The 27,098-nt window shown below is 35.1% G+C and overlaps 5 protein-coding genes across 6 annotated transcripts in view; 3 read left to right on the plus strand and 2 right to left on the minus strand.

Annotated features, from left to right (window-relative positions):
* Positions 1-941: 941 nt before the first annotated feature.
* On the minus strand, positions 942-7,581 carry LOC100182320 (tRNA pseudouridine synthase A). The gene is made up of 11 exons (XM_002128735.3): positions 7,365-7,581; positions 6,764-6,866; positions 6,340-6,386; positions 5,761-5,946; positions 4,996-5,098; positions 4,521-4,649; positions 3,537-3,712; positions 3,116-3,254; positions 2,396-2,531; positions 1,771-1,879; positions 942-1,475 (listed from the first exon to the last, which is right to left on the minus strand). Exons 1-11 carry the CDS (start codon positions 7,422-7,424, stop codon positions 1,068-1,070), a joined length of 1,596 nt encoding a protein of 531 aa, XP_002128771.1. The 5' UTR covers positions 7,425-7,581; the 3' UTR covers positions 942-1,067.
* A 139-nt stretch (positions 7,582-7,720) lies between these two features.
* On the plus strand, positions 7,721-9,320 carry selk (selenoprotein K). Its single transcript, NM_001190318.1, has 4 exons — positions 7,721-7,835; positions 8,108-8,192; positions 8,439-8,513; positions 8,794-9,320. Exons 1-4 carry the CDS (start codon positions 7,817-7,819, stop codon positions 8,891-8,893), a joined length of 279 nt encoding a protein of 92 aa, NP_001177247.1. The 5' UTR covers positions 7,721-7,816; the 3' UTR covers positions 8,894-9,320.
* Positions 9,321-9,713: 393 nt separating this feature from the next.
* On the minus strand, positions 9,714-19,866 carry LOC100187080 (N-acetylglucosamine-6-sulfatase). Of its 2 annotated transcripts, XM_026835091.1 has the most exons (12): positions 19,850-19,866; positions 19,165-19,325; positions 18,798-18,906; positions 16,879-17,033; positions 15,967-16,032; positions 15,025-15,123; positions 14,443-14,616; positions 13,481-13,682; positions 12,774-12,988; positions 12,301-12,405; positions 11,409-11,600; positions 10,236-10,809 (listed from the first exon to the last, which is right to left on the minus strand). In XM_026835091.1, the coding sequence occupies exons 2-12, from the start codon at positions 19,300-19,302 to the stop codon at positions 10,627-10,629; spliced, it is 1,638 nt and encodes a 545-aa protein (XP_026690892.1). In that variant the 5' UTR covers positions 19,303-19,325; positions 19,850-19,866; the 3' UTR covers positions 10,236-10,626. The 2 variants fall into 2 exon arrangements, with proteins under 2 accessions (XP_002128609.1, XP_026690892.1); XM_002128573.5 differs by lacking the exon at positions 19,850-19,866 and having other exon boundaries at positions 9,714-10,809; positions 19,165-19,314.
* Positions 19,867-20,404: 538 nt separating this feature from the next.
* LOC100176863 (spermidine synthase) lies at positions 20,405-24,576 on the plus strand. Its single transcript, XM_002128478.4, has 7 exons — positions 20,405-20,567; positions 20,828-20,948; positions 21,392-21,484; positions 22,143-22,296; positions 22,753-22,982; positions 23,447-23,569; positions 24,201-24,576. The coding sequence occupies exons 1-7, from the start codon at positions 20,437-20,439 to the stop codon at positions 24,270-24,272; spliced, it is 924 nt and encodes a 307-aa protein (XP_002128514.1). The 5' UTR covers positions 20,405-20,436; the 3' UTR covers positions 24,273-24,576.
* A 1,651-nt stretch (positions 24,577-26,227) lies between these two features.
* LOC100179185 (arginine and glutamate-rich protein 1) overlaps positions 26,228-27,098 on the plus strand; it is a 5,462-nt gene continuing 4,591 nt past the window's right edge. The window contains exon 1 of the mRNA XM_026835092.1: positions 26,228-26,466. Coding sequence (XP_026690893.1) covers positions 26,273-26,466 — 194 coding nt within the window. The 5' untranslated portion in view covers positions 26,228-26,272. The remainder of the gene's footprint in view (positions 26,467-27,098) is intronic.

Genomic DNA, 27,098 nt, shown 5'->3' on the forward strand with positions numbered 1-27,098 from the left:
TGGTTTACTCTCATTCAGAAACGAACATGTTCGTGCGCACAGTAGCAATGAAAAGAGATGATAAAAACATGATAAGTCATCGGGTAAGGATATAAGTTTTCCATAGCGTGCAGTACTTGCGTGAGAAGCCCCGTTTTCGCTGGTGGGCCATTCAAAACACGACCCCTTAGTCACGAAAACCACTTCAATGGGGTTATGCCAGTTTCCGCTAAAATAAGGGAGTTCCCCTGTGACGAGGGTAGTGACGATTAGAAACTCATATGACGCATTTATAACGTCTCCCCAAAGACCGGGTATTAACATTTATTCTCCTATTCGAATGGATTTGTATGCATTTTCATATATAGTCGTGTAATATTTCCCTTATCTGACCGCATAAACAGTTAATTCTAAATTTAATTGGATTTTCTGCAATAACATTCTGTTTCGTGTTGTTTTCATTGTCGCAGGCAAAATTATGTGACTTATAACAACTTTTCGCATTAATGAAGCATTACTTTCTGCTCCAATTACTCCCTTTAGTTATAACTTCAATTGAGGGACAGTTGTTTAATTTACTTCCGTTCTACTTGTCACGCAATAGTTACCGCTTCGTCTGTTATATAAAGAAACGCAAAGTGAGATTGATCCACGAAAAATATTGACTAGAAATTTATGCCACGGGGGCAAAAAAACATGGCTGTTTATCGGTATACCATGTACAACATACCGTTTCATCACACATGATAAAATCTGCACTGTCTTACACGATAACAGGGCTCTAATTTTATTTGATATACAAAATACTGAATTAAAACAGATTAAATTTAATAAATATTGCTATATATCTTTTTATCCACACACTGCAACAGCTTCAGCAACTCGACTGTGGGCATGGGAGTGGCAACCATGGATAAGTCACTCAAGGTCCCACTCACAAGATATAAATGACCAAACCAACCGAAAGTCATGTCTGTTTATCCACACACTACAATAGCTTCAACAGCTCGACATAAACAATGATTTTCTGCACAAAACTTAATTTATTATAAAACGATGGCAGTTAAAAATGACAATCACATATATCGCTATGTCATAGAAGTCTTTTGTTTTTTCGCTACTGGTTCTGATGTCACAATTGCCCCATTCATGACCTCATTAAGTTTCTTGTTAACAGAACAGTCTTCATTTTTCAAACCGTTTGTGACATCATGACCAGGAGTTTCTTTATCCAAACTTAAATCCTCTTTACTGCCATCTAAGGGAAGGCATTCAGTAGATTTACAGTCATTAGGTGGCGTTAGTGATACAACTTTTTCAGATTTTTTTGATTCAGATGTGTCATTGGTTTCTTTATTCAAACTCGATTCCTCTTTACTGCCATCTAAGGGAAGGCATTCAGTAGATTTACAGTCATTAGGTGGCACTAGTGATTTAACTTTCACAGATTCAGTTGCGTCTTCGGTTTTTGTTTCATTTTCCAATTTCTTTTTACTCTGCAAAGTTTAGAAGAAATAAATAACATTGGAGTTATCTTTTATAAAGCACAGAAAAGTCCTGTTTTGATATGTTTTAAACCCCTGGTGCAGTTATAGTGACTGTTGTTTGCTACTAATTTTTAATCATCTTACTGTTTTAATTAATATAATATTTGTTATTGTATTCGACAAGATTAATTAAATTTATCCTTTTATGTTTTTTTATGATACTTGCAAAAAAAATTAACTATGAAAACACATGTTGTCATAAACAACATTATGACATCACAAAGAACAATATGACATCACACACCCATTCTTTAACTTGATACTCCCATTGTTCCTTGGAAGATTTCCCCGAGTAATCATGACGTGACAAAGTTTCCAACCAGTCCAACATGGACGACTCTTCAATTTCTTTCCTGAGTGAATGGATGGAAGTAAATTGATAAACGGGTAAATGAATGGATGGGTGAATAAATGTATAGTAGGTTGGGGGAAGATGGGACACCTTTTCATTCTATTTTCTCGCCTAATTTGGTTGTAAACAAAGAAAATGCAAAGAATTATAAAAGCGTATCCTCATGACTCACATAGATCCTTGTTAATTGTTTAAAAGACGATCAGGATATTTGGATATCATGTGCTAAAGGTGTCCCATCTTCCTCCACCCCACTGTATGACTGAAGCATAAATTAAAAAAATAAATAAATGTAATTTATTAACCTTCGCGTTGCTTGAAAATGACAGTCTTTATAACTCAGGTGGTCTGCTTTGCATAGCTTGTGCTCGCTTACCAGTTACCATGAATGTAACTTTGTGTGCGATTGCTTTACTATATGTATGACAAATTACCCTCACCAACCAGTTTATCATTTGTTGTTACAATTAACCTGCCTACTTGTCCCAATGGTTACAATGATGATTACACCTCTTACTTATAAATATAGGGAAATATCCTCGTTTTTCTGAACTCATCAATCTTGTCTTGGACATCAGTGAAGTCGACCCCACCATGTTGCTTCGCTGGGCCTTTGTTGAAGCCATCGTAATGGACTTTCTCCAATACAAGACCTGTAGATTGAATTGACTGGGTAAAAAGGTTTTGTGATAATGCTTTGTAAAGCTAAACAGTCTATGTGGTGGGTCAACAGCCTAAATTTAAAACAAGAAACCTGTGGGTTCAATTAACTTTTATCAGAAAACAGTTTAAACACGTTATACTCATAATTTGTTAAAACCATTATAATGGACTTTCTCTAATACAAGACCTGTAGTCATTTAACTTGGTTAAGATGTTTTGTAATACAACTATGTAAAGCTGAACTTTCCGTGTGGTGGGCCAATGGCTTAATACATGTTGGATTCAATTGATCAGATGATGAGTTTAGTGATATTACTTTGTGAATAGAAATTATGGGGTAATGGCCTCTCTATTATAATACCTGTAGATTGAACTACCTGAATGATATGTTTTGTAATAATACCTTATAAACTAAACTGTCAGTGTACTGGGTCCCAGTGGGTCCCATAACTAAGTCTCCAATAAAAGAACTATTCCCGAAATTCCCACCCATATATATTACAATATCCTTCATAACCCTTTTAAACCCTATACCCATAGTATAACGACACATAACATAACAGTAAATACAAACCCGTTCCAGGAGCTTTAGGTATGTCTTCAAGGGGTTCAGAAAACGCTCGAATAAAATGTTGTTCTTTGGCCAATCCATTCACCATTGCTATTAGTAACCCGATCATCTTTCTGATTTGATGAAGCATGAAGCTTTGACCCTGTTTAGATAGTTGTGGGTTTAAAACAGGGGTTGTATAACTTTATTGGTGGATTTTAGCACACTTGGAGTATCAATGTACAAATTTATTCCCTTAGAGAATGGAAACTCAATATCCAATTATATTATGGTTGTTGTATATGTTGTACATTAAATACACTGGTGCATATAAACATAGTGTAAAGGTAAATGTAACAACTTTGGACTTTGCTATTATTACTAGATAATTGGTATTTACCACAATTTACACAAACTTTATGGGGTAAAATAAACCCAACCCCACCTTTATAGTCAATGTAATAAATTCCACATTTTGCACCAAGAATGGGTCCCCATGTTCAAACTCAATGATAAACCTTTGAGCGCTCATTTCACCCATGCGTTTTCCTGAGGTAAAGTTGTGGAAGGAATGGGTCCCTTTGTATCGATACAAGATTGACTTTACTTTCAGAAGTTTGTCTGTAGAATTAAAGGTAGAGTAGTTATCTAGGACACTGGGCTTAGTTGACTAATTCTCTATGGGTGAGGTCCTATGGCAAGGCACCACCTGAAGCCTGAGATTTGAGGCATAAAATTAGCCTATTACCCTGTGCTAAGGGATGCACATTACAGAATAATTAGGTATTCCACGATATCCTAGAACACGTTATTTTGAATCTAGAATTCCGTATCTAGAATTTGGAATCTTTTTGTATTTATAAGAAAAAACGTATAAAGCCAAAACAGCCTAGCCGTAACGTTTAGCAACCTTTGAAGAGCTTAAAAGTCCCACAAACACAAGAATTTTTTTTTAATTTAAAAAAATTGTTAGTTTAGTTCCATAGTATATGATGCCGTCATTAAACAGAATACCGAATTCCGTAATTAGATTTGGGACAAAAAGGATTTGAATCTCACAAATTTGAAATTCTATAATGTGCACCCCTACCTGTGCTTCATCCTTTTTTAAACGTTTACAAACTCATGCATGCACACCTAAATATTAAACCTTTTGGTTCTCATCCCCAAAATAAACATGAAAGTATCCTAACTCGACAGCGAGCATGAGGTGTTAAAACCTTGGTTTCCCACCCTGAAGATAACCATAAAAGTATTCTATGCAAACAGTGGGCATTGGGTGTATACAACCACTGTCCACTATGTATGGTGGACACAACAAAGGTAGAACAAGACAACAAAAGTAAAACAAGACAACTCTATCACTAATACCTCAACTTATCTAATTATAACAATATTATTTTAAATTTTCTAACACTCGTTATCTTACCTTCCGTTATTTTATACGAAGTGTTTCCCGTCCCATAATCAGCGAATGCAAAAGTAGGGAGAGTGTATGAATATGTACGGCCCTCTGCTTTAAGTTGGGCATTGAACCCCTGGGTTGTGCGGCGCACAGCTGTGAACAAGTGTGTGGTTTTAATAGAATACAGTGACACATGCAAATAGAGCGTGACATTTTATATTGAAATAAACAAAGAGAATAAATGACATAAGGTTATTTCTGTCAAATGAATAAAATAAATGGAAAAGAATAAATGAAGAAAACTTATTTATTCTAACGTGGTGGGGTAACAGGAGTCGTTATAACACAAATGTTTTGTGTTATTTACCTTGCGCCCAGTAATAAATAAATGACATTTATTTATTCTTGCATGGAAGAGCACCTACAGGAGTTATACCACAAGTGTTCATTTTCACACATCTATGCTCTGTAAATCAAACAATAAGACATAGCCACATACCCATAACAACAATATCTTCTGGCAGATGTTGGTTGATCAAACCAACTACATTTTCGTTCAATCTTAACTTGAGTGAAGCAACTTGTCCACATGTAGAAACTCCCTGGCAATACATTTGAATGAAAGAATGAATGAATGTCACTTACTTTATCCCAGCGTCGCCGGAAAACGACAGTCGTTATCACACGGGTTTAACACCTCGTGCCAGCTTACGAGTTACCATGTATGTTACAACCCATTAGTGACCACTGTGTTGGAGCAATTGCTGTTAAGTGTCTTGCCCAAGGACACATACGCCCACAATGGTAGCAGCGTCGAGCCTCGAATCCATTACCTTTGGGTTACAGGCAGGCGCACAAACCACTATGCCATGGCACGGGATATTTGATATGTTACTAAGCTATATATAAAGGAAAAAACTACAAATACTGTATATACCATGTTATTAATACGCCAATGACATATTTGGGTTCTTTGAATCTGATTGCGACACACTTATTATTCAATCAGGTTTCCTATGTTTGACAACTGAGAGTTAACCTGCATTTTTTACAACATTGCCCCGGATTTTACTTAAAATTCATCAAACCTGACGCTTATACATGACACAAAGTTGTAAAACTCCAAAATTTTAAAACAGACGTTGCTTCTTTTGCAATGACTAACAATGTCATTTACAAGAGTCATATATCTTTTATAGGCCTACTATACCATTTTCTTTACCTAATTTGTGTCTATTAGGTATTCTGAGCCTCCAAACAATACCTTATCTGTCCTTGATGCGCTTTTATACGTCATCTTGTGAGGTTCTTGCACACAATTAGAAGGAACAACTTTAGCGTCAACAAGAGCTTGAAATAAATCTCCTTCTATAGTTTTGATCCATCTTTCCCCTCTGTTCATTTGAAGACCGTGGTAGTTTGCTCCACAGTATGCGAACAACATAGCAACCTTTAGGGTTAAAATTGCCGTATTAAAAAGAATGGTCTACATCTGTATGGCAGTAATAATGGAGTTTAAAAATATACTTATTTTTGCTGGATTTATTTCGCTATGCCCAAATCTGTCCATATATACAACACAATCGACTCATTATAATGGTTCAGTTTAAAAACTAAATCCCTATCCCAGCATGCACAAGGAACACTTCTGGTGTTTGAAATATCATTATTATTACTGTATTAATTACACTGTATTAAACATAACAGCCCATAAATATTATTTATATGACATTATTGTCTATATTTTCAAACGGTTCGGTTTAAAACACCTAAAACTTTATTAATAATTCCTCATTGCAAAACAACAGTAAATAGTTGTAAATTGAATATAAAGTGAACTTACTTTTCTCTTTGGTCCAGACACAAGACCAGAGTTTGCTTCACTGCCCTCTATAAAAACAGCATTATAAAACTCAATATGAAATGAAAATAAGGCACTAGTGAAGAATCCTCCAGTACATTACAGATTAGGCTGGTGGAAAGTGTTAGAGGTTGGTAGTTAGGAGTTATGGGGCCAGTGGTTATATGCGTTGATGGTTGCGTTTAGCAGTTAAATAAATAAAAAAGCGAAATACCGGAGTTTTGATTAGGGGTTATTCGGTTTTTTTTGATTAGGGGTTATTACCCTTGATTAGGGGTTATTCGGGTAATTAGGGGTTAGTCGTTACAGTGGTAGTCTATAACGGTTAGTGGTTGGTTGTTACGTTTACTGGTTAGCAGATAACGAATGTTTAATAGCACTGAAAATCAATAAAAAAGTGAAATACCGGAGTTCTTAATGTCAATTCCATCGTCAATTTTAGCTATGTTCGCGGCATCCATGGTTAAGTGTGGGAGTTGTGTAATAGAGGTTGTTGACAGTTGGTTTGGCTGGAAAAAGGAATAAATGATAAGATGGCAAACAAACTGTTTCATTCAAATACACCTTATGCACAATGTCAAGATATAACATGAATGTCTTCCTATACAGTATACATCAGACACACATGATGTATTCATACCTCATGCTTACTGTCGAGTTATAACATGGGTGTCTTCTTATACACCAGACACATATGGTGTATTTATACACCTCATGCTCACTGTTAAGTTACAACATGGGTGTCTTCTTATACACCAGACACACATAGTGTATTCATACACCTCATGCTCACTGTCAAGTTATAACATGGGTGTCTTCTTATACACCAGACACACATGGTGTATTCATACCTCATGCTTACTGTTGAGTTATAACATGGGTGTCTTCTTATACACCAGACACACATAGTGTACTCATACACCTTATGCTCACTATTAGTGTAAAGTTACAATCCGTGTGGAAATCCTTAAATTAAATTTATTCCACACATAATGGTACACCCATACCTTCTGTATACTGGTGAATCTGTAACGCCGCAATAAAATTCGTAGAGCAGATCGTAGCATTTATTTGCACGTTTCCCAGAAAGATTTCAAAACTATTGCACACTTACAGGTTTTATCGTACAGTAATAACAGGTTTTCATACACGTGATTTTCGAAAAACATAAATATTTCAGACAGTTTACAACAATTTTAATTCAATAAAACATATTTATCTAAAATTCTTTAGCTAAAATCAAAAAAAAAGGTGTACGTTTCGTTGTTAATTTGAGTTTCGTGTCGTCGGGGACGATTAAATGTTATTGCTACTTCTATGCGTACAGCTGATTTCTATTTGCTGAGTCATGATTTCAACATTTATGCGTCATCACTTTCGTTGAAAATATTTGTTTTGTTCATTAAAAGACATCGGAATATTATTTTATTAAAAAGTCGAAGAAATATACGAAACCATCATGGTTTACGTTTCCGCAGGTTCGTTAAAATAATACTAAATTTACATAAACTTTTATTAAATACTTTGAATGTAGCCTACGTGGTAGTTTTACGGAACATATTTAACATTTTGTTGCTATTTTTTATGCTACATTTTTTATTTGGGATCTCCATAGTAGAACACTGGATGTTGGGGAAATGAGTTAATGTACCAACATTACATAAGTGTGGTTCATTTAAAATCCCAAGATCCGGTAAAAGAAAATACCGTTTTTAAATAAATTGAGTAAATGTAAAATTAATATTTTTAGGAGGAATCCAATCACAGCGCTCCATGTGGCGGGTTTCATTTATATCGGAATCTTTTTGGGGACTTATTAATTTTATTGTTCTCTTGTAAGTACATGTGCATTGTTTTTTTTAATATTGTCCAATATGTTCCAACAGTGAGTGCATATTTTATGACATACATATATATATATTGCAAAAAATAAATGATGACCTTTTTGGGGAACTGTATTTATTATTTTCCCATTTAAATTAGAAGAAAATTAAGTCACATTACTAAATAAATGAACCACAATTTTTAACTGCCAAGTAATTAACACAGCTCTAACATCATTCTTAATTCTCTCATTCCAGCTTCAAGACAATGGTCCAACCAGATCTTACAAAGCATGGAAGAGGTTTGCAATCAAACTACTCAGCGAAACCAAAGTATGAATAACTCTTTCTATTATATATAGTAGGGGGGTGGGGCACCTTTTCATTCTATGTTTTCGTCTTATTTAGTAGTAAACAAAGAATTATAAAACCGAATCCACACAACTCCCAATAAACAACTTTATATTAAAATGGGTCAATCTGCCATATTATTGCTATAATGTACGTAGAAGCAAAATATATTTTTAAAAAATATATACATTACAGCAGAAAAAAAATATTAAAAATTTACATTAAAGCGGGAATTTGTAAAAGTTACCATTTTATATTACAGCGGCGGGGATGATTCTGGCCCCCGCAGAAGAATGGGGGGTTTCAAGAGAAGTACTGGTCCCTCACCCCCACCTGCTGCAGGGGGTGGGTGAGGTCGGTAAATGCTTACCTCTAATTCTGGGGTAAGCACCTAAAAAGGGGGTCACATTTCCTGTATTGTAAAAAAGTAGAAATTCTTGCATAGACTATCAGCTGTATAAGAATATTCCTAAGATTATTAGAATAGATGTAGATTTATTTGGATTGGTTTTGTGATCCCTTTTTTATTAGAAATAACTTCATTATATGCTACATATGTATGTGTATATTAATACATATATACATGTGTTGTATATTTAATGATGGGTTCTCACTAAACCTACCTTTGGTGTGAGAATCTTGAGGAGATGAAGTTTTTCTTTTATTGTTTTGTAAATAATTCTGATGCATTGTGTGCAATAATATGTTGTGCATGTGACATCATAATGCATTGTCTGATGCTCTATTGTTGTCATTGTAAATATGAGAATAAACTAAATGATGTCATAATGCATATTCATGTATCACAGTCACAGTTTTCAGAATAAACTAAAAATATTCTCACAAGTTTTCACAGACTGTGATGTACTAAAACAATTATCATAACAATAATGAGCATTATGATCAAATACATTGGAAGAGTTTATGAAAATTAAGCAGAGTATAAAGATTTATATGGCACATGTGTGGTAACTATATTAAATAATGAGTATAGGGATAAGTTATTACAAAAAAACATGTCCTTTATTATTTGTGTTTCTATAGGCGCCAAACTTTATAAAAGGCAGGGTGGGCAGGCATTCCATTAATCAGTTACGATTGGTTAACAGGAATGAGTGTTTAAATAACCCTGCCTCCCCCGCATTTTATAAAGTTTGGCGCCTAACTGTATTATACTGAATGTAATAATAGGTGACTTGTATTTAAAGTGGTAGAATTTACATATATATATATATTTATGGGTGTGTATACAATATATAGTATATATAAACAAAACATTCAAATACCCTTCTAAAATGAAAGCATGGACATTATACTAGGATTGAGTGTTTAATGGTACAGGCTGTTTAGTACCAGAGGGGATGGATAATAAACACTGTCATTTTAGAAGGTCCCATAGGCGCCAAACCTGGGGTGGCATGGGGGGCAGGTGAACCCCTTAATTTTCTACACTTTATTACTCAGTAAACGTTACAACCAAAAAGTTAGATTTGTTTCACAGGATTGTGTGCCTAACTATCTCCGCCTCCCCTGTGTTTATAAAAGTTTGGCGCCTATTTGAAGGCAAAACAAAAGAATATAGGTGAGTATAATTGCACACATAATATAGCAGGGCTTAAACACATTAGAAATAAACACCTTTTGAAGTACGTAAAGTGGGCTTGCACTCAAGTACGCTTAATCTGGTATCAAATATTTAACTCACATGTTGAAATTAATACACCAGAAAAGCAATTTAAAAATTTGATACAAAGTAGTGTAGGGTAAGATGGATACTGTTAAGTTTTGCACATAATCTTATATTTTACAATCGTTTTTAACAATTTAACGACCTTGTTTTTGAGTCGTGAGGATACAAATATATAATTCTGTGAATATGGTTTGTTTAGTACCAAATGGGACGATAAAGAGAATAAAATGACACCATCCTACCCCACCTACTATATAGCTTCTAAAAACAACTCTGGTTTAGAAGTTTTAGCAGATTACAAAACAGAAACAACTGTCAAAAGAGCTAAGAAAGCAGTCAGATCATCTTGAAAAATGACAAAAAAAATGAAGATGGCATGAAACAGTATGAATGATTAACTTAAAATCATAAAGGACTAACATAAGGGTTAAACAAAGTTTGCGTATGTTGCCAAAATCGACTTAAAGCGTCCACAAACCAGTGCTTTGTGGTGGGTATGGCAGAATAATCGATGTAACTTTGTTCCCTGCATGTTTTACCACTGCATAGCCCGAGCATAATTAACCTCTTGTTCATTTTGACCAAGACCTGTTGGAAATATAAAGCTTTTAATTCAACTATATATACATGGTGTATGCACCTTATGCTTATTGTTAAGTTATAACATGGGTGTCTTCCTATACACCAGACACACATGGTGTATTCATACACCTCATGCTCACTGTCAAGTTATAACATGGGTGTCTTCTTATACACCAGACACACATGGTGTATTCATACACCTCATGCTCACTGTGGAGTTATAACATGGGTGTCTTCTTATACACCAGACACACATGGTGTATTCATACACCTCATGCTCACTGTCAAGTTATAACATGAGTGTCTTCTTATACACCTCATGCTCGCTGTCACGTTATAACATGAGTGTGTCTTCTTATACACCAGACACATATGGTATATTCATACACTTCATGCTCACTATCAAGTTATAACATGAGTGTCTTCTTATACACCTCATGCTCGCTGTCAAGTTATAACATGAGTGTGTCTTCTTATACACCAGACACATATGGTGTGTTCATACACGATGCACCTCATGCATGCCCATTGAAAATAATATATAACACGAATGTCTTCACATACCCCCCAAAGCAACAATAAAATAAATACAAACATATACTCACTGTGGGGTCCACAGTATCCTTGATATTATTAAGCTGATGTGGGTCAATTGTATGATTATACAACTCAACAAACGTCTCAGTATCAGTGAACTCACAATACATAAGATCTACTTTATGTTGTGGTTGTAATGTCCTTACACAGCTATATGTGTTATTGTAAGCATCCTCACACACACAACCAGGGAAGCATTGCTGGAGGAACAAAAGTGCTCTGTTAGGTTGGACCTTTTTTTGGACTATAAGAGAACATGCTACAAAATGGCAATTTTGTTTCTACTTTATGTCAGTAAAGTCTAAAGTGGTACTGTGCGACACGCTTAAATGAATGTAACTCATTTATCCTCGCATGACGGGGTTACGACAGTCATTATAACACGGGTGTTCTGTTTCATACACCTCATGCCAGCTTACAAGTTACCATGTATGTAACTTGTTTATCCTCGCAGGGTAGGGCAACGACAGTCGTTATAACACCAGTTATATGTTTCATACACCTCATGCCAGCTTACAAGTTACCACGTATGTAACTTATTTATCCTCACATGACGGGGTTACAACAGTCATTATAACACGGGTGTTCTGTTTCATACACCTCATGCCAGCTTACAAGTTACCATGTATGTAACTTATTTATCCTTGCACGGCGAGGTAACGACAGTCGTTATAACACGGGTGTTCTGTTTCATACACCTCATGCCAACTTACAAGTTACCATGTATGTAACTTATTTATCCTTGCACGGCGAGGTAACGACAGTTGTTATAATACGGGTGTTCTGTTACATACACCTCGTGCCAGCTTAAGAGTTACCACGTATGTAACTTTGTGGGCAATTGATTATTTTTTTGTTAAACCCTTTACATATTTACAAGTTACGACGCATGTAACTTACTGAAACCCCTCTCCATGTAGGGGAACACCCAGGAGGTGGTGAATCCTTTCCCTCACCTTGATATTCAACAAGGAAGTCGCTTCTCCATTTAGGTTTGTTGTTGCTCTTTCATGTATGAATATATTACGTAAATGCTAAGCACATCATTATAACAATAGTTATTACTCTTTCAGCAGATTTTCATGTAAAACAATTTCATACCTAATCGTAACATAATCCAACAACTAAAAAAAAGAATATTATTATAAAAACTTGAAGTAACGGAAAAGAAGCAGAAAAATTCAAAATTATTTGAAGCAATACCAATTCCTATCAATACTTTTGGGTTTTACCGATTTAACTTATACGAATTGATTATTTTTATAAAAAATGTTTGTGATTATAAAAATAAATATATGTATACAGGCATACTTTATAAAAAATATTTTTACCAGTAATGTAATGCCCATAACATAGAAATCAATAAAACTTACATTCAGTAACGGAACGAGGGATTCCCCATCCATCATCAAGGGGAAATCCCCTTTACCCCCATTTACAATGTCCGCCACAGTGGGGGCAATGTCAACGTTCACAATGGGTTCGCTACGGGTCACATTCTTTGAGACCCCTGGCCCACGAATGATAAGTGGGACCCGTAAATCAAACTCATATAATTGACGTTTGTCTATAGGGAGACTGAATTGACCTGCGTGGAAAGTGTTGTACCCAATACATAAGGAGTAATATCCATACAACATATTATATTCTATATTCTACAGCTTGGTATGTCATGAGATTTAAGCCGGTGTTGGCCCATTACTCCACACTGCTCCTTATTATTTTATATCCTATAATTGACACTTGTTAATAGGGAGAAAAAATCAACATATATTTCAGCTCGACAGCTCATATAATGCTAACAACTTTTATATTTTATATGGGTTAGGTTATAGAATATAATATTGCAGGTCTGAAATGGCCTGAACGATAATATTGTATTCAAAACAATATTGGCCTATATATTGTCCAATATATAAAACATGTTAATCTATTTTGGTATTTCTGCTTCCATGCATAATGTAACAGCACTTTTTAGGTTCCTCTGGTGTAAAAAATTCCCCAATTAGGTAAAAAAGTCATGCGAATGGCAGACGAAATGTTGGAATAAAATTATAGTACACTACTCTAATTTTCTCACCTAAATGATATCCGTTATCAGATGAGAAAAACACATAAGTATTATCGAGTTGTTTCATCTTTGATAAGGCGTTAATAACTCGTTCAACTAAATCGTCAACTGACTTTAACGCACGCCATCGACTTCTAAAGGCATTGTCTGAATAATCCATGGATTCTTTGGTCATCGGGTGGGTGGCTTGTCGTACCAACCAATGCTTGTTCTGGATTAGATGGGAATTAATGATAGTGTTTTAAAAATTATAAACAATTATATTGTGTATGTATTTAAAAAGGGATGAAAAATCAAAAGACACGAGGAATCACGGCAAAAGGCTTCATGAGCAAATTAGACCCTTTTTTGTTCACCACTGCTATACATGTATACTAAGATGCAATAGGCAAACTTTGGCCAAGAGGTCCCATGGCATATGTGCCAATGCGTAACATGATATCCTGGTATATTGCATTCACCACATTAATCAATGAGGTTTTCTATGTTTGACAACTATGAGTGTAACTGTATTTTAACAATGTCACCCCAGCTTTTACTCTGCTGTTAGGTGTCTATACAAACAAGCAGAGCCAAAGTATATTGCATTCACCACATTAATCAATGAGGTTTCCTATGTTTGACAAATATGAGTTTTCATAACTGCATTTTAACAATGTCACCCCAGATTTTACCCTGCTGTTAGGTGTCTATACAAACAAGCAGAGCCAAAGTATATTGCATTTACCACATTAATCAATGAGGTTCCCTATGTACGACAACTATGAGTGTAACTGCATTTTAACAATGTCACCCCAGCTTTTACCCTGCTGTTAGGTGTCTATACAAACAAGCAGAGCCAAAGTATATTGCATTCACCACATTAATTAATGAGGTTCACTATGTTTGACAACTATAAGTGTAACTGCATTTTAACAATGTATGGCCAGATTTTGGTCAAAATTCAGACCAAGTTTCACGGCTATACTTACAACTGCTTTAGTGTTATAACTTGGTGTATGCGGGGCTGTATTGTTCTCGTACATCTTTGAATATTGAGGTGCAGAATCCCATGGACTGTGAGGAGCAGGAGTGGAAATCATCATGAAGAAAGGTTGGGTATATCGCATCTTATGGTTATGGATGAAATCTACAGACCTGTTGGCCTATAAACAAATGGTAATGATTTAATTTCAACCTTTAGGGGCGAAATTAGGTAAAAGACAATCACCATTAACTCAGAGAATTTGCCATTTAAAGTTTATTATTATACTATGCGCTTTACTTAAATAACTTCTGTCACAAAACAGTAACTCTTCAAAGCAGCATGTATTATTTGAAAAATGCAGCTTCCCCCAACCCCTGAGAGAGCTTCCTTCCCCCAACCCCTATGTGCTTGAGTCCCGTTTGTTTTTCCAACCTTTTAATGCTTAATGGTTCATGTATACCACCATAATTATAAATTCCAACCCCTAAGTTTGGCTTGTCTTAATTTTAATCCACATATGCAGCTTCACTCCACCCACTGGCTTACATTAGATATGACTTGCTTAACACATACAAACAACACTAACCAGCAGATCAGTGAGATAATCCTCATGATAGTTCGCTCCATGTTGTACAGGAACCCCATTATCAGATATAGTGTAATTGTAATACTTTGAATTCCCAACCTAAAATAATCACTGTGTTAAAATCACGTGTAAAATAATGAAGCAGAATGATACACCTTATAGGGAACATACTACAATTTAACTACTCTTTAAAATATAGTATAGTACAGTGGGGTAAAATGGGACATATTTTCATTCGATTTTCTCGTACCCTTTAGTATTTTGAATTTTCTTGTTCCGGTAGTAAAAAAAGAACATTTAAAGAATTATAAAACTGTATCCTCACGACTTCCACAGCAGGGTAAGATGGGACACCTTTATCACATAATATCCCCCCAAAAAAAGAACAACGGTATATTTGAGTCATGAAGAAACAGTTTTAAAATTATTTAAATGTTCTTTGTTTACTACCAAATGGTAAAGGAAAACAAAATGAAATGTTGTCCCCTCTTCTCCCACCCTACTGTATAAAAAAATTTATTTAATATTGTATATACTTGTAATTGCTGTTCAGGTGAAAAGGTCATTTACTTTATGATGACACCTCACATAGTGGATAATGAAACATTGCTGCAATAAAACTTACATAATTTCTTCAGGAAACTACTCTGCCCGAAAAGTTGTAAGTTTTATTGCAAAAACGTCCAATTCATCATGAAAAAAATGACCTTTTTACCTTTGTCTGAAGAGCAAAAAGTATAGGCCTATATATACAATAAATATCATATGGTAAGGGGGGGGGGGATGGGACACCTTTTCTTGTATAGTGTTATCGATATGCTTTGTAGCGACAGCAAGAGAAAATACTATATCCATGGTAACAGATATTCACCAGGAAATAAATTTTACCTGAAGAACAATTATAAAGTTAGGCACCAGATATATATGATATCTATATCTTACCAATCCAAACCATTGATTCCAGCCTACAGGTACATGCTGGGGACCTCCAACTGACTTTCCTCCGTACTATGTCAAAATAAACCATTGTTAGGTCACAGTAAAAGAACAATGGAGAAATATCATACTGTAATATGTATATACTAAGGTTGCCATATGTGCAAAACATAGTTAGAATTAATTGATTTATGTTCTTTGTCAAAGACAAATGTGTCTGTTTGTTGACAAGTGTTTATTGTGATGTCAGAAACGTGTTTCAAAATTCACAAAATTAAAATCTGTATCCCTTGTTCCTACGATGAGACATGTCAGGGGTCTAGAGTTGACCCATTAGCCTTAAACCAGTCTCTACCTTTAATATTTAAATATTTTTGACTATTCGAAAAAGCATCACGAACATTTAAAAATGTAACTGGTTGAAATTTAACCGATACCAAAAATGACATCACAATATGCATTGCTTTCTGATTGTCTACCAAACAATGGGAATAGATATGTAACAATGCTGTGGCATGTGACTATGTAACAAAAGAACAATGCTGGTACCATAGCAAACAGACATTAAATGTGATTTAATAGGCTGATTTTTTATGACCATGGTCCATGGTACCAACATCTGATGCACTAGTAACAAAGAAATATAAGGGTTTCACAGAAGGACATATTTGAATTTTTATTTGTAAGTGTTATTTATGTAAATATGATTTTTACATTAATATAGTAGGTCGGGGTAAGATGGTACATGGTGTGATTCTGATCACTGGTATAAAGTTATCATTTTTTTACCTTTGCCCAGGTCAAATTAGACACTACCTAATATTGGACTACAACATAAAACCACTCAGTCATAATGTACAGAATTCACAACATATATACATACTTAAAAAAACACACAATCTAGTAGGCTAAAATCACCTGATTTAAATATTTCCCAGCAAAAAAAGTTCGGTAATTTGCTTTCTGTGCAGCGACAGCAAGAGTTTGTGTTTCAAATGTTTTCTGCCAATATAGGCTGCTACAATTGCCACTGATAGTATTGTTCAGTGTCTCATGGTTGTGAGAGTATCTGCCTAGGAGAAAATATACAAAAATAAACCATTGTTATATAGGTATCGACAAAGTTCTATTTATATCCATCTTTAATTAAGTATAATTATTATAATATGTAGGTAAGGTCCTACAGCATGGCAAGCTAGTAGATATGAGATGTAGGCATAGGCGCCAAACCTGGGGTGGCAGGGTAGGCAAGTCACCCCTGAAATTATCTATATTATTCAGTAAACAACTTATAATACAAAATGTTTTACAAGTCATGGGGCACAAGGATTACTGCCTCCCCTAGAATATATAAAGTTTGGCGCCCATTGATGTAGGCCATAGTTGGTCTATTTCCCCACAAATTGAATCTCTAATAATATTTTACCAATAGCAGTAGTTTGATATAGAAAAATTAAATATAGAAAACATATAGAAAAAGTTTTTGCCCATAGCACTCCAAGGTTTGAATAATCTTTCAATGAAATAAATATTCTTTGTATTTCTGACAAAATGTCTGCCATCTATTCTAGCAATGCTTTTTTCATTCCAGATGACCCCTTAAGTAACTATTTACATTACGCCTGGTAGCAGAAGTAACAGAACAGCAATGTTTGTTGTTAGCCTTGACACTGGCCCTTCAATATTTGTTGTTACATTATCATTGTCTTTGCCATAAGCCATTTGACAAAACTTTTGTAAATATTTAAAGTCACTGGCATTGTGTTAGTATTTATCTGTTACAACAAACACGTAAACATTTCAACTTTGTCAGTTGTGATTGACAATTGCTGTTGGAATGTATATATATATATATAATATAGGGCATAGGCTAAATATATATATACACTTTTATCAGTTAGTGACATTTCCACAAACTTTTAAATTTATTTTTACCCAAATGCTACAATTTTTAGATATTTATTTCTATTTGTATTAGAGACTGACAATGCCATTTAGGCGAATATATATAAAAATAAAACTTTTATTGTGGGTGCAATGGATTTTTGTCTGTTACGTTTTTGTAGCACCAAATCCTTACTGTATTTTTTACACAAGAATCCTCCAACTCTATGAGCACCAGACCAAAGTCATATTCGCGAAAAATTATTACAGTTATGTTAATTGTAACTGTGATAAATTCCCTGAATCTGATGCTCATATAACAGGACGATTTTTGAAACGAAATAACAGTCAGGATCAAGTGGTATAAAATAAATAATGAGTTTTGAATAATAGAAAAAACTTAATTGGCCTTGAGCCAACTGTGCCCTAGGTCCCATTGCATGACTTGTCGAAGGACCCCATACAAAAAAGAAGCCCGTATAAAAAATGTAGGACCTCATATAAAAATGTTGTAGGACCCCATATGGAATAACCTCACCCATATAACATCGAATGTACATATACAATGTTGGGATAATAAACCAACTGTGGCCTAAATCTTAGTTCCCATGGCATGGCTCACTGTAGGACCTCACCTATATAGAATAGAATGTGCATATGCAATGTTGGGGTAATGAGCCAACTCTGGCTTAAATCTCAGGTCCCATGGCATGCCTCACTGTAGGACCTCACCCATATAGAATAGAATGTGCATATACAATGTTGGGGTAAGGGACCCACTTTGGCCTAAATCCCAAGTCGTACGGCATGCCTCACTGTAGGACCTTACTCATATACAATGAGTGCACATACAATGTTGGGGTATTGGGCCAACTTTGGGCCTAAACCTTAGGTCCCATGGCTTGCCATACTCTGCAGACTGGTATAGAATAGGAGTACAATGTACAACTTACCAGTTAATATACTGGCCCTGCTTGGGCAGCAAAGTGGGGTGCTGGTAAACATATTGGTGAAAGTGGTTCCTTCATCTTGAAGAAGTTTCTTTACTTTTACCAATGGGTCCTATAAGGTTTGAAGGTTAATAAATCGACAGTGAACATGAGGTGTATGAGCCAATCGTCGAATGTGACTTATATATCCTCGGATGCAAGATAAAACCTCTGGGTTATGCTCTTACTAACATGCTGTACCATGTTTTCAGTTTTTATTTTTTTGTTATATTACCATTTTATAATCCATTTATACTAATAGTATTTTATAATCCAATTATACTAAAAAGTCATGACAATAAACAACAAACACAACATAGAAACAACATACCATTCCACCAAGCAACGTATCTTGATCATCTGTGAGAATGAACACAATATTTGGTGGTGGGGAAGCTTTCGACATCACCAACTGAGCTTCAACGGTGCATATGCATCCAAATAACGCAATAAATAGAAGTTTAATCATTTTCTATGATAGTAGGTGTTACTGTGGATAAAAAGCTGCTTTTTAAAAAAGTTAATTTGAATAAATAAGTTAAGTTGGCGCTAGTGAAGAATATTCCCCCCCCACCTTATTTGGTAACCCTAACCCCTAACCCCTATAACCACTAACTACTAACTCCTATAACCACTTACCCCCTAACCATCAACACCTAACCCCCTAACCTAGGGGGTTAGGTGGTTAGCAAATAAGGTGGGCGGAAGATTCTTCACTAGTGCCGTTAAATTAAATAAATAAATTAGCACAATCATATAAAAAATGTATATAATATTTATATATATATAAATTTTTTGCATTACGAATATACGCTGAAAAATAAAAATGCAACTACTCAAACTCAATTATAATGCGCAGATATTCAAAACAGAGTTAAATACCAGAAAAATATTGTTACATAATACATACGATAAAATAATAAATATATTTGCAAGTTTTTACTACAAAATATTTTAAAACTTTTTAGTTCACAATACTCAATACTTTGCCGATATTTTTTGACACTTTCCTTCCATTTTAATTAAGTATTTACAAACCGTAAGCGATGACCGAGCTCCGTTTAATGCAACTGCCTCAATAGTAACTAGAGTAACTGAACCCTTTCTACACATCTCACTTGTAGTGAAGTAAATCCATTTACCGGTTTTTCCCAATCGATCTCTGCCACCAAACCAACGTGATTGCAACGAATATTAATCCAAATTTTGCACTAAATGAATTCTAAAATTAACAAATGTAATCATTTTTCATCCAAAAATGGTAAAACAGTGAATAAAACGTATAATTTCTTCATTTAAAAGCGTAACATTAATCGGGGAGCTAATTTGAAAATTTAAAGTTGATCATGCGTGACTTTCTTATTTACCCACGTGATAAACTCATGTGCTTTTTACGTAACACGTGTAACGTAAATGTTATTTACTTTTTAATTTTCTATACTCTAAAACGTGAATCTTATTGTGCTCACGCTTTTAAGTATAAATTTAATCGAATCTTTATATGACTATTAGGCAGTACAGCGGTTAAGGTTACGCAAAAAGCTAAAATTATTTTTATAAAAATAATTTTGATTTAGATCGTTTTTTTTATGCAGTATATAAAATGGACGAACTAAAACTTAACTGGTTTAGTGAATTGAATTCCTTATGGCCAGGACAATGTATGTCATTGGAGGTAGAAGAAGTTTTATTTCACGAACGCTCAAAGTATCAAGATGTTTTAGTTTTTAAAAGGTATCAGTATATTATATGTGTGCTACTACAAACTATATTAGAATTTTGTCTTTAAAGAGTAAATTACTGTGGTTAAACTTTAGAGTGCTTGTGTTTTATTCGAATTTCTTGCTATAGACTTGAGTGAAAAATAGTATAAAGGTACAAAGCACCTTTATCATCGCAGTCAGAAGACAATTTCCCTTTTTTTAATTTCATTACTGAAAACCAAACTATACCCGTATTATATTCTTCATTATCATATTAACTTTTCCTCACAGCAAAACTTACGGCAACGTATTAGTCCTCGATGGAGTGATTCAATGCACTGAAAGAGATGAGTTCGCTTACCAGGAGATGATCGCCCATCTTCCTTTGTTCTCTCATCCCAATCCTAAGAATGTGAGATTGTTTATAACATTGTGATTATACATCACTTTATTTAGTGCAGATTCGCTATGTCCACAATATCTACTATGTAATAATAGGAGACTAGACGGACATAGGGTACATGCACTATTTAAAGAGCCCCATTGTGGTCATTGGTGTATCTCCTAAAAACAGGGAACTGTGATAGGTCATGCTATTACTTTTAATTTACCATTGTGACTATGTGTACCTTTTATTTAGAAAGCCAGGGTGCTCTTAATGTCATATGCCATGTTATTACCGTCAATTAGTGCATGGTATCTAATTAGCTGTTACTGTGTGTATTATATTTTATTCCAGGGCATATATGCATTGATGCAGGCTTATGTGGTGTAACTAGAGCAAGTTTAGCCTATACATCATTACCAAGTAATAAAGGCACTTTCCATTCCCATAAATGCACTTCCTTTTCCCAGGTTCTTGTAATAGGGGGTGGTGATGGCGGAGTTATCAGGGAAGTTCTTAAACATTCATCTGTGGTTTCTATAACTCAGTGCGAGATTGATCAGGTAATAAAGCGTAAAATAACTAATCAGTAATCACCCACCAAGTAACATACTTGGTAACTCATAAGGTGGCTCGAGGTGTATGAAACAGAACACCCGTGTTTTAACGAATGTCGTTTGCCGGCTACGCAAGGATAAAGTAAGTTACATTCAAATGTTTACTCAGTCAGCCATTTTTTTTTTATTAACCCAGCTCCCACACTTTGTGAGCATGTGTCGCAATGCTTGCTTTATAATATCAATGTGAGTGCACAAAGTTTTTAAAGTATGTAATAAAAGTCCATTATATCTTGTATAACCTTTCACCTACTACAAACTTTTGTCATTGCGATGCATGAACTAGGATTTAAGCCAGATTTGGCCCATTACCTCAACGTCAACATACATACACATAAACTATTACCTATTCTACAACCCATCTTTACACAATGTTGCCCTATTACCCCAACACCCTGATTGAGGCAAGAGTTGGCCCAATGTCCCAACACAAATATAGTATAAATTAATCTATTCGAAAACCCCTTCTTTATACTACATTGCCCCATTACCTCAACAACCAAGGAATTAGGCAACTGATGTCTCATTAACCCCACACCCAGAGTTGGCCCATTACCTTCAAATAAACAATATTATCTATTCTACAACTTCCATCTTTGTACAGGTTGTGATAGATGTTTCACGTAAGTTTCTTCCATCAATGTCTAAAAGCATGGACGACCCTCGTGTTACACAATTTGTTGGTGATGGTCTGGCGTTTATGAGGGAACACAAAGCTGAGTTTGATGTCATAATCACTGATTCATCTGACCCACAAGGTGAATTTTAATGATGTTTGTATTCATGGCAACAAAGATGATATCTGATTGAATGGTTTTGAATATCTGTATGTTTGTCACCCAAAACTCTTTTTTTAAGAGTTATGCTCATATTGTTTGGCTTGGATTGATAATTATGTTTTAAAATTGCATGTTTGTGAATATTCATTTTGGAAAAAGGGAATTCTAGGATTTAGGCCTGTTGGCTCATTACCACAACATTGTATATGCACATTTTATTCTATATGGGTGAGGTCTTACAGCAAGGTATGCCATGGGACCTGGGATTTAGGCCAGAGTTGGCTCATTACCCCAACATTGTACATGCTCATTCCATTCTATATGGGTGAGGTCCCACAGCGAGACACGCCATGAGTCCTAGATTTTAGGGCAGTACTGGCCCATTACCCCAAAACCCTAAATATTACTTTTTAAATTTATATTCTTTCACCCCAGGTCCTGCTGAAGCTTTATTCGAGAAACCATATTACCAACTGATGCAGAAAGCACTTAAAGATGGTGGGATTATATGCGCACAAGGAGAATGTGTTTGGTTGCATCTTAGTCTTATTTGTAACATGAAGAAGTTTTGTGAAACCGTGTTCCCATCCGTTGCATATGGTTATTGTACAATACCAACGTATCCAAGCGGGCAGATAGGGTTCATGTTGTGCAGCCAGAATAAGGTTTGTGTGGATTTGAATTGGTTTTGTTTTAAATGAAAATCACAAGAATAATAATCTGTAACATGAAGTTAATCTATTGTGGTAATATGAAATGCAAATGTAAAGTTTTGCATTTCATATTTTGCAGGAACAAATATATTACACAAACTACAAGTCAAATATGGGTCCCTTTAATGAGTGCATGTCCGCTATGCCCACTATGTTTACTATGGCCACTATGTCTGCTATGTCCACTATAGAATATTGTATTGGACATAGGAGACATGCACTAATTAAAGGGACCGGTCAAATATCAACCATCTGTATAGTATATATATTGCATAAGTTATGTGACAAAGTATTTTTGGAGTGGCAAAGACTAACTTTCTCAAGAAAAAGCCAACTACTGCTATTGTATAAAAGTTATATAACAAATCACATAATGCACCATATTCTTTAACTTTACATATTTATTTTAAATTAAGGAGACCAACTTTAAAGAGCCTTGCAGAGTATTAAGTTGTGATGAAGTGAATAAAATGGAATTGAAATATTACAACTCAGATGTCCACAAAGCTGCATTCGTTTTACCTCAATTTGCTAAATCAGTAAGTTGGTTTTGGTTGATAGAATGTGTATTTTGGTATGTTTGTTTGCGCATCTTTTTACACTATCCATTAACTCTTAATATGGATGTATTTTCTAACATGGGTGTTGCCTTGTTGGTGTATTCATACACCTCATGCTCACTGTCAAGTTATAACATGGGTGTCTTTTTATACACCAGACACACATAGTGTATTTATACACCTCATGCTTACTGTTGAGTTATAACATGGGTGTCTTCTTAAACACCAGACACACATGGTGTGTTCATACACCTTATGCTAACTGTCAAGTTATAACATGGGTGTCTTCTTAAACACCAGACACACATGGTGTATTCATACACCTTATGCTCACTGTCAAGTTATAACATGGGTGTCTTCTTATACACCAGACACACATGGTGTATTCATACACCTCATGCTCACTGTCGGGTTATAACATGGGTGTCTTTTTATACACCAGACACACATGGTGTATTCATACACCTCATGCTCACTGTCGGGTTATAACATGGGTGTCTTCTTATACACCAGACACACATTGTGTATTCATACACCTCATGCTCACTGTCGAGTTATAACATGGGCATCTTCTTATACCCAAACTGTATAATCTGTTGTTATATTTTAGGCATTGGAAAACAATTGTGTTCCACCTGGCCGATTCAACTTTTCTAAAATTGACCAAGATTATGACGCATAAAATGCTTATGATGTCACAAAGCCTTTGTCACCATTTTAATACTGTTGTTGCTGACATTTTAAAATATTTTTCAAATTTATTTTAAAATATTTATAAATCATAACAATTAGTGTTAACACTGCCTTTTACAATGTATATGTCACACAGACCATGATACAGTGTATTTACTAAAAGTTTTGTCCATATCAAATCATGTCTGCTTACATAGTGTTTAGATTAATAAATGTATGGCCATGACTAAACTATATTGGAAAATTTTAACATTTACTGTTCCAAAATTAACTGTAATAAAATATTGAAAACACTTTTGGATGTTTATAAACTCAAAAGCGACGATCGTGCTAATATAAAAAGTAAGAAAAATAATATAACAAGAGAGCTGAGCTTTAATGAAGGAGCACGTTTTATTGCAAATTGACATCTATTTCAATATGCGTAGAAGTCGGCGTGGTTCGATCATATAAAGGGGCTAAATTTCAATTTGGTGCGACATCAGTAAAAAAATCAAAACTGGCGAATATTTAGATTTATAAAGTTGGGCAAAAACGCACGCCTAGAACATTCGCGTGTAGTTTAGCTATGACGTAACAAAATTAATGACATAACAGTAACGCGAGCGGTAGACAGCGCAATTTAAACGCTTGTGTAGGTTTGTGACGTAACAGAACGCCGCGATTGCGAACCGAGATATTGCGTGTGACGTCGCGAGTGACGTAATAAAGAACCGTAGCGATTTCTGAAACAGAACGTGATAACGAATAATTTAAACTTTAAATGTAATTGTGTGATAACGACTGTCGTTTTCCGGCCACGCGAGGATAAGGTAAGTTAAACACATTACATACATAATGGAATATTAATGTACTAAACTAATACTTAACTTAAGTCTTTCAATAAATCTGCTAACTTATGTAACCTGGTGCGGAACCAACTTCATCTAAACTGGAACGTGGTAGCTTTGTAGAAAAGGTGTTTTATGCGCGGAGGCGGAGCAATCAAGGTGGGTGTAATCATAGATACCTAAACACGTTTATGTTTAGGTATCTATGGTGTAATTAGCTGGTGCGAGGTGTCAGTCATGTGAGCAGTCGGACCAATCAACTTCAAGAATTGGATAACGGGCTGTTAGTGACGTAATAAACTAAATTTACAATGATTCGCGTTTTTTGATTATCGTCTCAAGCGCGAATTTAACTTGCTAAGATCGTATCTATTCTTTACAGATGTGAAATCTTACCACGGCAAGAACCAACATAGGATAACGATATAGTTTAAACTTTGATCAAACAGAAAAGTAAGGAAAAATTACTCGCTAATTATAAGTTTTTTGAGAAGTATTCTAAATATTATGGTTTTAGTCAAGAAATAAAAGACTAAATGCAATAATTAAGAATTAAGCTATGTAAAAACGATCATGGTTAAGAAAAAGACCAAATGTTTGACGTAAAGCAATTAATTTGTACACTATCTTGTCCAGAAATTCTATTTTAGAGCAAAAACCCAAATAAAAAAAAAACATATTTGATATCTATGGCCTATATACGATTACGTCATATCCGCCTGTGTTGCCTTTTTCTTTTTTCACCTCAAATTGACCAATCAGGTAAGAGAGGCGGAACGACAACAGCTGTAAGCGATTCGCACTGTTTTGTGTTTTGTCTGCCACTTCTCTATATAGCGACGCTTTTTAATCATTAAACGCATTATAAATGTAGTGTGTTAAACTAGTATGTTAAAGGACAATCAATTATAGTTGTAAAATAGAAGGTAACATTAAATTTACTGTTAAATCTGGTATTACAATTGCTACGCAGTTTTTTCTGTTTTATAAAATCGATGTCGATTTTTTTTATTCTGCACAAACGAGTTCGTACCGCAAAGTATGCCAAGGGAACTGAGATTGAAACAAAAACTTTAGTTACAAAGAATTCGGCTAATATATGTATACAATTTTTTACATTTTCCCATTTTGCAGAACTGTGTTAGTTTCAAAAAGTTTAATGCTCACTAAAGATTTAGTATCCCTTAAAATAATGACCAGATCAAAAAGCCCAAGTCCTGTGGAGTCGAGGAAAAAGTCAAGCAAGCATAAAAGTCGCTCCAAAGATGATGAATATAGATCCAGGGATCGGGGTCATTCAAGGTCAAAAGATAGAGATCGTAAACGACATCGATCAAGGGAACGAATTAGCAGGTATGTGGAATTGATTATTCCTGTTATATTACAGAAATCCCGTCAAAATTCTCTGGGATCGGTGCCTATTTCGGGTGGAAAACATTTGGATCGTTTATATTATTACGTTCGCTCGTACAGTATTATACAGGATTGTAAAAGTTGTAAATCCGGACGGTGATCGTTTAATTTTATTGAAAATCCGGACGTAATATGTTTTACGTGCGTCTGTCACCCAAGCTACCAAATCTTGTTATAAAGCGTATTACTGACTATCACCACGACACCACAGTCTAGTACGGGCGCCTGTGCGATAAAAAACCGTTGTTGAAGCTGCAATCTAATGTTTTATGTTCGTCGCGTGTTCGTAATAATCAGCTAACGAAGTCGCTCGAGTAACAAACATTGCCGTGCTGCAATTTGACATTTTGCGCTTAATTGTTACGTCACATGTCTTATTGCAACATAACTATTAACTATGACGTTTCATTACGTAACAATCGGAAGGAATGCTCACTGCCCAACGAACCACGAGATCGAAACATCGTGTATGAGCGTCACATTTTTATGCTCTGCGCCGGCGTATGAAATAAAGAAAGACGCATGCGGTAGCATACATTCTACACCTAACAAACGAAGCAATCGTTGTGAAT

Source organism: Ciona intestinalis, chromosome 7 (genome assembly GCF_000224145.3).
Source record: "Ciona intestinalis chromosome 7, KH, whole genome shotgun sequence".
Taxonomy (NCBI): Eukaryota; Metazoa; Chordata; class Ascidiacea; order Phlebobranchia; family Cionidae; genus Ciona; species Ciona intestinalis.